Source organism: Cryptomeria japonica, chromosome 6 (assembly GCF_030272615.1).
Source record: "Cryptomeria japonica chromosome 6, Sugi_1.0, whole genome shotgun sequence".
NCBI lineage: Eukaryota > Viridiplantae > Streptophyta > Pinopsida > Cupressales > Cupressaceae > Cryptomeria > Cryptomeria japonica.
In genome coordinates this window covers 535,855,446-535,867,991 of record NC_081410.1, presented here as the reverse complement: position 1 = coordinate 535,867,991, position 12,546 = coordinate 535,855,446, and the positions used below count along the sequence as shown (strand labels likewise).

Here is a 12,546-nt window from a genome sequence, read left to right as displayed (position 1 = left end):
CTCTAGAGACGTAAGTTTATCATCTCAAACTCTCTTTGAATGGTCTTAGCATTGAGAAAATAATTATTGCCGATAAAAACTAAATCATCTACATATGAGACAACAATCAAAATCTTACATCATTTTCCTTAAAGTAAAGAGTGGGCCCACCATCGCTTACTTCAACCTTGTTGTACTATGTTTGTGGTGCTTACTTCAACCCATAAAGAGTCTTCTTCAACCTATACACCATGTTTTCTTAGCCTAGAATTTCATAACCAGATGGATACTCCACATAAACATCCTCTTTCAATAATCCATTCAAGAAGGTGGGTATCATATCCATTTGAAATACCTCCTATCTATGTTTGGTTGATATGATAGCTCACACGATTTCCATCCTTGCAATTGGACCATATGTCTCATCATAATCTCTTCTAGAGTACTATTTGCATCCCTTAACAATCTATCTTGCCTTATGCCTCTCTCTCCTTCATTTGACATTTCTCTTGGTCTTATAGACCCACTTGACTCCAATATCTTGCTTACTAGGAGGAAAATTTGTTAGCTCTCATGTTCTATTTCTCTCTATTGCATCCATCTCCTCATCCATGGTCTCACACCATTTATCTTCTTCGATAGAATCCTCAAAATAAATCGGATCACTATGAGACAATAATGTAAAGTTTATATTTTCACCAAACGCATCATGATACCTTTCATTTTGGTAGATCTTTCTTAGACTCTTGGTCTTTCTTGGCATTAGTGAGGTGGCAATGGGGTCTGAACTCTCACTTTTGCTACTATTCTACTGTGCAAACCTTGTTTGGAGTTGTTTGGAACTTCTGCCTAGTCATCTGTGCATTGGTCTGAAGTTGTCTAGAGCTCTTGGGAGATAATTGCCTCTAAGCAGTCTTTGGATGTCCATTTAACTACCTATCTATGTTAGGAGATATCTGGAGCCAACTATTTGGCTATCTGTGCATATTCAAAGCTCTTTGGTGTTGTCTATAAAACTCCAAACCTGTTGTAGTATACTCTAGCTACTCTTCATATGCTTCATCTTCATCATCAATGGACACTCTAATTGAGATAACCCAAGAGGTATCCACCTAGTCATCCGATGACTCGTTCTCTATGAACTCAACATCTCTATTAATCACTATTTTCTTGGTGATTGTTTTATGCAATCTATAAGATTTGGACTGTTCACTATAGCCCTTGAAGTTACACTTCTCACCCTTGTCATCCAACTTTTGCCTCTTCTATTTTGGCACAAATTCATATGCCACAAACCCAAACACTTTCAAGTGCTCAACCATCCACTTATGTTTTATCCATGCCTCTTCTAGAATCTTGTTACAAACTGCCTTTGTAGGACTTTTATTTATCAAATTTAAAATTATTTCAATAGCCTCGCCTCAATATTCATTTGGGACTTCCTTTAGTTTCAACATATTCTTTTCCATCTCCATGATGGTCCTATTCTTCCTTTCAACCACTCCATTTTATTGTGGAGTATAAATGGTTGTTGCCTTCTTCTTGATGCCATGATGTTTGCGGAACTTCACAAACTAATTGGACGTATACTCTCCCCTCTATCTGACCTTAGGACCTTAATGAAGTGTCCACCCTCCTTCTCAACCTGGGCCTTAAACCCCTTGAACTTATCAAATTCTTTAGACTTATGTTCCAAAAAATAGACTCATATCTTATGGTTGTAGTCATCAATGAAGGTCATAAAATATTGACTCTTACCAATAGAAATAGTTTGCATAGGGCAAGACAAATTATCAATGTGCATCAACTCCAATGGTGATCTTTCCCTTCTAGAGTTTCCCAATTGAAAATGTTGCCTATGTTTCTTGAGAAACTGCAAGCTTCACATTTACCACGAAGTTCTACAATGATTGGAAAAGCTCTAACCATACCCTTCTTGGACAAAAGACTCAAAACAACATAGCCTAGATGTTCATACCTTAGATGCCAAAGTTTGAAGGGTCTTGAATGACAATCTTGAAGAATGACAATCTCGAAGACTAATTGTTGTTGTACTCTTGTACATATTCCATGCCTGGGAGCTAGAGCTATGGACTGAGATGAGAAACATGGACCTTTATTCTCAAAGGAAATATCTAGTTCTTTCTCATTTGAACAATTGCAACAATATTCTTGCTCCCATTCTTGTCAAGAATGACACATTCATCCTTCTACATCAGCACTTTGTAACCTCTTTGGATCAGTTGTCCAACACTCAAGAGATTGTGCTTTATATTAGGAGCAAAATAAACATTCTCTATCTCTTTCTTCTCACCTTGCTTGGTGTGGATCATAACCAACCCTTTGTTGACAACTAGAACTATTCCATTGTTCTCCATTTTAATCTCAAACTTGACATTTTTATCAATGAAAGAAAGTAAATTTTTATTACCACTCATGTGATTGTTGCAACCGCTATCCAAATACCAGACTTCAAAGTTGCCTTCTTCACCAATGTAGTACATGATGAAGGTTGTGGACTAATTACCTTCAACTACATTTTCATCAGCCACATTTGCACTTTTCTTGGACTCATTATGTTGCTTTTTCCAACATTCACTTCCATAATGAACAAACTTAAGACAATAATAACATTCAACATTACTCTAATGATACCTCTGACTTTAGTTGTTGTTCTTCTTGGTTGGTCAAGAGCTGGACTCAAAGATACTTGCTCCCTCATGGTTGTGTGCTCATCCTGAGTTTGTCTACTCTAGAACTTCCTCATCTAGAGTTGCCTCTACCTTTGCCTCATGACCTTCATCTAGAGTTGTTTCTACCTCTTGCTTGGCCTGAGATTTGAAGGCTTTCTCTTGGGAAGAAGTTGCAAACCTATTTAGGCATTGCTCATGGGTCTGAAGTGAACCCATCAACTCATCCACTATTAATGTTGAAAGTTCCTTTACCTCTTCAATGACAATCACTATTGCATCAAATTTAGAGGGAAAACTTCTAAGGATTTTCTCCACAATCCTTTGCTCTTCCAAGATTTCACCATTTGTCCTCAACTGATTTAACAAACCAGAGACTCTTTTGTGAAAATCTGAAATGGACTCGTCCTTCATTTGGAGTGTCTCAAAATCTCTTCAAAGCATCTAGAGCTTTACCAATTTGACTTTATTGGTCCCCTTTAACTAGTTTGGAGGAATTCCCAAACTTCCTTGTTAGTTGCTTCTATTCTATTGAAAACGTACTTTGTCAATATTATTTCTATCAAACTCAATGCTTTAACATCTTTCATCCTTGTCTCCTTCAACTGAATCTTTTGGTTGTTTGTGAAGGCTGCAAACTAAGTTGGGTCAGTCACATCCATAAACCTACTGATCACAAGCTCCCACAACTCATTTACAATCATAATAGTCTTCACCTTCTTTGCGCTAAACATCATAATTCTATCCATTAAAGGATGGTGGTTGTTGCCAGCCCTTACTATCTTCTCTAATCATGTCTCAGATACACAAAAAAATCTTAAATACGTAGAAAAATGAAATTTCTAACTCACTAAAGACGTTGGGTTCTGATACCAACTGTTAGAAATTATATCCTAAAATAAACATAGAAACTGCTGCTCTGTTTTCCAATCAGCTGGGAATGCACAAACAGAATAAACCTAGCAAGAAAACAACTAGAAACAGACAATATGTTCCACCTATTAAATCACAAAATAAACTTTTACCAAATAATTAAGATTACAATACTCATTACAAACGGATTTATTTGTAGCAATCAGGAGCTGCACCAAAAAGACACATACAATCTAGAGCTGCTCAGAACTCCTCTAAACTTCTGCAGGAGCTGCACCTAGTCACACGTAGTCTAGAGCTTCACTGAACTCCCTTACACACTCAACTGCTGCTGCACATTCCTCGTCTTCTTAAAACTGCTGTTCATTCTTTTTCAGACTAACTAATTGTTGAAAGAACATTCCTTTCTTTTGTTTTTTCTTGTGGCAAGTAAGAGGGATAAAGATCCCAAGAAATCTGCTAGCTTCTCCGGACAGGTAGGTGATTGACAGGAGGCTTAGGAAATAATCTTCTAACAATTTCTTCTACCCAACTATCTTCAAATATGGGGTGATTATGTGACTATATTTAATTTTGTTCAAGGCAGCACTGGTTTTTGGGCTCCCAGATGAGAACTTTTTCGTTCCAATCAGTCTTTAGTAGAACTTGGATGGGCTCTCATGGTTCATGAAAAAATTTGAAAAGAAATGAAAAGATTAACAAGAACTGGGTGTTTCAAAAATGTAGCTTATATATGGAGTCATGAATTCTTGAAAAGGAATTAAAACTTTTAGCCTGTAATCTGTATTCCAGATTTTCTAGTTTATCTCGGAGTTGTTATCACAACCAGCAATTTTCCTATCAGGAATGAAACCAGGTACTGTGAGCAGGCCATTATTTGTAATTCAATGTCCTTGGGCCCTTCTGATTCTTTAAAATTTTACCTTGAGAGTTTGAGTCTACAGGTCAATTGTTGTTGTTTCTGGGTAATGTCTAAGGAAAATTTGTCTCCAAAAGTACTAAAAAGTAGGCTTGTTTCCTGAATTGTCTTTCAATATTCTTCAAGAATCATCCTCTTTGGGAAAGAAATTTGTTTCTGTAGAAATGTAGATAATGTTAATTCCACAATAGACAAAAATCATGTTTAGTTCTTCCATGTGTTGTCAGCGCATATCCCACCATTCATGACCTTTGGAAGTTGTTATGGTCTTTATCTTTACTATGCTTTCTCTAAACTTAGAAACACTTCTGTGCTTATTCATATTAACTATTGTAGTACAGAAACACCAGTTGAGTTGTTACTGTCAAATGACAGAAACATACAACCTACAGTAAACATAATGTGCAATTTGAAGGAATCCTGTTAAAAATAAAAATGCTAACAAGATGCTATGATTCGTCATTCTCCACATGACCATTTATCTGATGATAAGTCCTATGGCTGATTCTCCTCCATACCCACTCATTTTTTTTCAAACCAATTATATTATGTTTCTAAGCATGGATAAGACAGACAAAACAACTCAAAAAAAACAAAAGTAAAAAAGAGAGTGGAAAACAGCACTATTATCCATGATAGAAATTTTGAAGCAAATACTGAGATATAACCAAACCAATCTTGGAAAAATAGAATCTGCCAAAAAAGTATTTGTGTTCTGACTTGAAAATGCCAAAGGAGACTAAGTCGAAGAGTAAAATGAGCTCTACCCATAAGCAACCGAAATAAAGAGCTTTTCCCACTCCTATTTGGACCTGCAGCAAGAACATGGCAGAAAAACTACAATTCTTACAAATTGAGGTCCAAAAACAATTACATAATTAATTTCATCTGTCCCTTAATAGAGTATAAAATTCTTGTGAAAAGATCACTTTCTATACACTAAATAGATTTCTTAAATAGAAAAACTAGCTTATACAAGCTAAATCAATTTTGGAAGACAATGAAAGATTATGGAACAACCAAGAAAAATGGTTAGCATCAATTGTTTTCCTCAAATTGATGTCCAAAATTATAAAACCAAGATATAATTGCAAGATTTTTATAATTTGGATAGGTTGAAAAGGCTTTAGTAACTTTCAAGTAAAAAGAATTGATAGGTGTAAAACCAAAATTCACCACGTTTGACAGCATCCTCCCTGCCTGTGCCAAAATGGTGGCTTTTAAACAGGGTATGAAGATCCATCAAAGCATAATAGAAGGGAGGTTTTTGTCAGATATAATAGGTGAAAATTATATGGTAGACTTGTTTGCACAATGTCGAAATATAGACAAGGTTTATGAATTGTTGGATAGAATGAAAAAATAAAAAATAAAAAAAATGTTAATCTCATGGACTGAAGAAAAAAAATGAGACCTTTGCAAGAGGGTATAGAGATCCATCAAAGCATAATTGAAGGTGGATTTTTCATCAGACATAATATTTGGAAATACTCTGGTAGACATAGATGCAAAATGTGAAGGAGGCACATGAGTTATTTGATAGAATGCCTCAATAAATATGATCTATCATGGACTATAATGATTGCAGGATTTTACAAAATGGATTTATTTAGAAACCTTTCGAAAATTTCAAGAAAATACAGTTAGCAACTCACTTGGGCAGGAGCCTTCTTTAGCTGAAAGAAGCATATGCATATCCAAGAGGTGGACATTGGTAAGGAAATCATGTTGCAATAATGTATACAGAAATATTTAAATCCCAATTCAATACTTGCTGAAAAGAATGGAGTTTGTGTGGATATTGCAAGTATATAACCTGTACCAATCACACCAAGGAGGAAATGCAGTTTAATGGACCAATACACCTTGACCACTAAAAGTTTAATAAATTCTTGGGGAGTTGCACAATCCATCATTGCATTGGCTTAACATCAAAGATGAATGTCAGGATGATTAGTTTATTTTAATAAATTTTACCATAAAGTTTTACTATAGAGCTCCAAACTCTCCACTATGTTAAGCACGGAACCCTTAACAAGATGTAAGTGATGTTGTAAAATCGTGAAACAACTCATCAACACAACAATGCATTTGACTTCATTTCACAAATAACAATACTGCCAATCATGATAAAGAAGGCTTGAGCATATATTTCACAGGCATCTGAAACAAATTGGCACCTTTTAATGTTCTAATGCAGGATTATTCGCTAACTTAAATGTATGCAATTGCTTTTATAAAGAACTAATGGTGAAGTTCGTGTGAGGAATTCACCCATATAGGAGGAAATTGAATACTAACTATAATAAAATGAAGGCCAACCAGAGATACCCTTGACAATTTGTTGCCATCAAGCCACACTCAATGAGAACTCCTATCCAAACACTCAATATTGATCTTGATATCAAGTTTGAAGCTTTGAATAGGTTAGAAACCCATGGAAAAACGAAAGACTTTTTCTTCCAAATTTGTAAATGAAAAAATAAAAAATGATGGATAAAAATATGAATTGTCAAAAAAAACCAATTGAAATTCTATTTCAATAATCAAATCACTGCAAAGCATAGAAAATTTATTTTTCTCCTTTTCTAACATGATCTATTTGTATTTAGATATAAATCTAGAAATTAACAATTTCTCATTTATGAAAGAATTTTTCATCTACAAAATCATATTAACTTTCCCGCACAAACCTTAGATCGAAGTCTCTTCCCTTAAAACCAAAAACTGATGAGTGTCTATTCTGTTAAATTCAACAAAAACACGAACCAGATCTTATCCCTTATGATATCAGATTTCACATTGAACTTAAACGCCCGAACCTTAAAGGAATCCATTCTATTTAAAAAGAGACAGACAGTTACACTTATATTAGTATATTAGTGAAGTCAACCAGCAAAACAATTATTGGTGTGGCTCCATATCGATGGCACAAACCTAACGTGTGCATCTAAGATCTTCTCCCTTTAAAGCGTTACACAATCTCTATCCCTTTAGTTTATCAATTTGCGTTACTCGTGCGGGCCCGCTAAGTTAGTTTGTGGGAATCTCGTCGCATGTTTTTCCATACCTTTAATGGAAGGGATTTAACACTGTATGAGTGCCCTAGTTCTTTATCTATTGATAAACTTAAAAGAAAATGAAGGGTGAGATTGATAACAAGGTTTTTTTAATTTTTTAATTAGATTCGATGTATAAATGATTTTTGATCGAGAGATTTTCTATTCATATTGCTTAATCGAAGGAAGATATCTGAACATATTCTAATCCGATGAGAATGATAATGTAATTATGTTATCAAGATTTTTCAATTTGAATAATATGCAATTATGTTATCTATCAAGATTTTTCGATTTGATTAAGAGATTTCTATTCACGATTGTTTAATGGAAAGATGACTTCTGATCATATTATAATCCGTTTGTTCCTAAATGCTAAATTATTTAAAAATCTCGTCTGTATTAGAAGACAATAAACTCACATCTGTGGCTTAAAACACCGAACAAGCAAGAAAGTCAAAAAGAGATGGCGCTGCAAAGGCTTGAAACAGAAGCGTTATCAATCTCATTCCGAACCAATGCAAAGGCGTAGCAGCAGCCTCAGGAAGTGGAGATGAAAGGAATCGAACACATTACACGTTCATAAAAGCCAACATACACTATGTTCAAAGTAACGGCCTTATGATTATTTCTAACTCAAGGTTTTTGTGAGAAGATCCATGGATACCAGTAAATCCTTTTCTTGCTCCTTCCCCACCTCAGTAGCAAGAACAGGGCTTCTATTTCTATTTACAGTGTTAATCTTCTTAATAGCCTTACTCAATGTATCAGAATTCAGACAGATAGCTAAAAGCCCATCTAGTTATAGCAGATTATTGCAGTATAATCCCAAAGGAAATAGTATCAATTCATCCTCTGCATCATTTCTTCTGAGAACAGATGAGAATACTTATGTGGGTTCTCAAGGCAGTCAGATCTTCATCAACTGTAGCTGCCCACATCAAGTTCAGAACTGCACAAGGGAGAATGTCACTGCAGCCATTGAAGCTGATAAGATCAAAGACTCAAAGCCTGGCTATAAGTTCAGTATTCTGATTGGGATCCTAACAGTTGCAGATCAGTATGAAAGAAGACATTTTCTTCGTATGGTTTATGGAAGTCAATCCACAGTCCATGCAAAAGTGGACGTGAAATTTGTGTTCTGCAATCTTACAAAGGATGATCAAAGAATCCTTGTGCCTCTGGAGATCATGACCTATAATGATATCATCATATTGAACTGTGAAGAGAATATGAATGAAGGTAAGACTTATACTTATTTGTCCAGTCTGCCAAAGATGGGATTGAAATATGATTATGTTATGAAGGCTGATGACGATGTTTATTTTAGGATTGATAAGTTGGCTGAATCACTGAAGCCTTTGCCAAGGACTGATGCTTACTATGGCTATGTTATACCTTGTGACAAAACGGATCCTTTTGACAAGTACATGTCTGGTATGGGATATGCACTGTCATGGGATTTAGTTAAGTGGATTGAAGAGTCTCCAATTGCTAAGAATAATACAGTGGGGCCAGAAGATATGATGGTGGGGCGATGGTTAGATGAAGGAAAGAAGGCTAAGAATAGATTTAGCAATAAGCCTGCTATGTATGACTTTCCTCTCGCTAATCCCCCATGTTCTCATGACTTAATTCCTGATACCATTGCTGTACACAAGCTCAAGGACAGGGAGAGGTGGTTTACTGTTCTCAAGTATTTCAATTTTACATCTGCTCTCAAGGAATCTAAGTTGTATCATCTATAATTGGTTGGGGAGGATGTCTATGGGGGGATTTTCTCTTCCATTTACAGAAGTTTTTTTCTACAAATGCATGATTTCTAATATCTTAGGGTTAAAAAACTAAGTTACCAATTTGTAATAAAAGGAATGCCAAAGTTGGGAGAAACTTGGGAATCAAGTCGAGTTTGATAATCGAGCATGGGATGTAAAATTGTTTAATTTATTGGATATGATTTTTGATCATTTAATTGTTTCAAATTATATTTATAAGAAGTCTAATTACAATGGCAGTATAGAGTGGAGTGTAATGGTGTGAACTTGTTAATTAAAAATGTTAAATAAAATAATTTTATGACTAACAAAATAAAAACTATTAATAATTAAAAACATTGTATTAGAATTAACTAGACTATTTTGACAAAAAAATTTGGTTATATCATATAGTAGCTTCAAAATACTCCTTTCATTAGGAAACACAATTCTTTGTTACTTAAGGAGAATAATGAAGTGGCTAACTCATTAATTTACATGACAAAGATGATGACCACAATAGTAATATTAGAAGTTGAGTACTATTAAATTTTTAAAATTTTAACCTTTGGTATTTTGTTTGACTATAACTTTAATTAATTTAAATTTTATACTTATTATTGAAAGACAATATAAAACATTTATTGTAGTATAATAAATATATTTAAAGAACTTCCTTAAAGACGCAAGCATCTCACCATTAGTCTACTTAAAAATAAGAAGAGACGCAAATGGAAAGGATTCCATTTCATGATCTCCAATTTCAAGCTAAATATTCTTTAGCATCCAATAAAAAATTTTAACATTAGATTTAAGGATGAGAAAAAAGTATCTTTTCAAAATATAATATAGGTAGTGGGAAAAGAGAAGAGATGAATCAAAATTCAACTTACATTTTTCTATTTGCATAATAATACTCAATCCGTTATAAAAAATAAAATAAAGTCTATGGAACAAATTCATTACTAGAGTATTTGAAAAATTCTACCTTGAGTGGTTTATATTTGTAATAAAAAAATTCATACACAATAATCTATAAAATAATATTATTGATAAATATTATTATTGAAGAACAATGCCAAATCAACTAGTCTAATTAGCTATTTGTATATATTCTTGTCAAATTATAGGGCTCTTATTTGTAACACGTTATGAATAGTCATATGTGAAGGGACACCAACTCTAAATTATCTTGATGGATACCTCCCCAAAAGTAGTTAGTCAAACCTACGTAGGCTTTTTGAGAATTCACATAATCAAACTTGAGTAATCTTGAAATCTATATTTTTCTAAATTTGCATACACATTGCTAAGGTTATTATTCCAGTAGTTTCACATTAAATTCCAACATTTGGTATCAGTGCTAATGTTTCTATTGAGAGAGTGATGTCTTTCTCTTAAGGCATGAAGGTTTGTTTGCTACACTAGGGCCTTTTGCATTGTGTGTTTTATAGTGGCAGTACAGGGTGGTATGTAATGGTGTGAGCGTGTTAATAGAAAAACGTTAAATAAAATAATTTTATAGCCAACAAAGTAAAAACTCTTAATAACTAAAAAGATTGTATTAGATCTAGCTAGGCTAGTTGAATTCTATATAATCATGTCAAATTATAGGGCTCTCATTTGTAACACATCATGAATAGTCATATGTGAAGGGGTACTGGAACTCTAAATTATATTTAGGAAAGGTCACACCTCCACAAAGTGGTTAGTCAAACCTAATAGGGATTTTGGTAAATCACATAATCAAATTTGAGTAATCTTGGAATCTATATGGGATACGTCATGTCATGGTATTTGGTGAAGTGGATTTAAGAGTCTCCAATGGCTAAGGATAATACAGTGGGGCCAGAAGATATGATGGTGGGACAACAGTTAGATGAAGGAAAGAAAGCTAAGAATAGGTTTAGCAATAAGCTTGCTATGTATAACTTTACTTTTGCTAAACCTCCTTGTTCTCATGAATTAATTCTTGATATCATTGTTGTACACAAGCTCAAGGATAGGGAGAGGTAGCTTATTGTTCTCAAGTACTTCAATTTTACATCTGCTCTCGAGAAATCTAAGTTGTATCTACTATAATTGGTAAAGGAGGATGGTCTATGGGAGAATTTTCTCTTCCATTTATGAATTTTTTTACTAATGCACAATTTCCAATATCTTAGGGTTAAATAACTAAGATACCAATTTGTAATAAAAGGAATGTCAAAGTTGGGAGAAACTTGGGAATCAAGTTGTGTTTGATAATCGAGGATGGGATGTAAAATTGCATTATTATTTTTTATATTCATTATAATAGTTTTATTTATTGATTATTTAATTATTTAGAAATCTAATTGTAGACATTTAAAATATATTTTGATATTTTAGTTATTTTGTATCAATATTCTAGTGATATCTCATATGTTAATTAAAAAAAATGATTCTTCTTATTCCACTAGTTAATATCAATTAATCAAATAGATAATTTTAGTTAATTAACCATGTTAATGCCATTGACCTTCTTCATAGTTTAAAAAATAAAAAATATTTTTCTTCCATGATATTCACATCACCAATTTATTTTTTACAATCCTAAAAGAAATCAATGTTAATTTTACCGAGTCAATCAACCTAATTAATCCTAACAATCCATCCCATCATCAATTTTAATCCACATCATCAATTCTAAGTTTAGACCGTACCCATCAATTTAATTAACAAAATCCAAGTCATTCATCCCAACTACCATCTATTTTAACTCAATTAAACTTTAAATATAGGTCATTCACCTAATCATATCACTATTATCCCTCCATTCATCCCCTACCAACATTAATTTCCACTTCCCTCAAAATTCAAATTCAAAAGTATTCTCAGTCTATTCCAGTTCCACTCATTTTAAATCAATATTAAACCCCCATTCCTCTAATCTTAACTCTATAAATCCATCATCCTCCTCAACCAAAAGAAGAAGAACACATATGTAAATATATGCTACCACATTGAGGACTTTGTAATGTAAATTGACATCCAAACACATAAAGAGAATATTTAATCAGTCAAGGTTTGCATTGATTTTTTATTTCCATTTGAATTTGCATCCCTTGTTTGAATTTGTATCCCTTGTTTTCTCAATCAAATGTAGTGATAGGTCTGGAAGCAAGATTCAATTTTGGTTATGTTTCCTTTTTGTTCCTTCATTTTCTCCTTATTACACATATAGCATGCTTATTAGAACCCACATGCCAATCTAAACATTATGCTTGCAATACTATCAAGACATCTCTTTT

The 12,546-nt window shown here is 33.6% G+C and overlaps 1 protein-coding gene across 1 annotated transcript in view; it reads left to right on the top strand.

Moving 5' to 3' along the window:
* Positions 1–9,330, top strand: part of LOC131057734 (probable beta-1,3-galactosyltransferase 12) — a 136,936-nt gene extending 127,606 nt beyond the window's left edge. The window contains exon 2 of the mRNA XM_059222135.1: positions 8,292–9,330. Coding sequence (XP_059078118.1) covers positions 8,292–9,268 — 977 coding nt within the window. The 3' untranslated portion in view covers positions 9,269–9,330. The remainder of the gene's footprint in view (positions 1–8,291) is intronic.
* Positions 9,331–12,546: the final 3,216 nt, after the last annotated feature.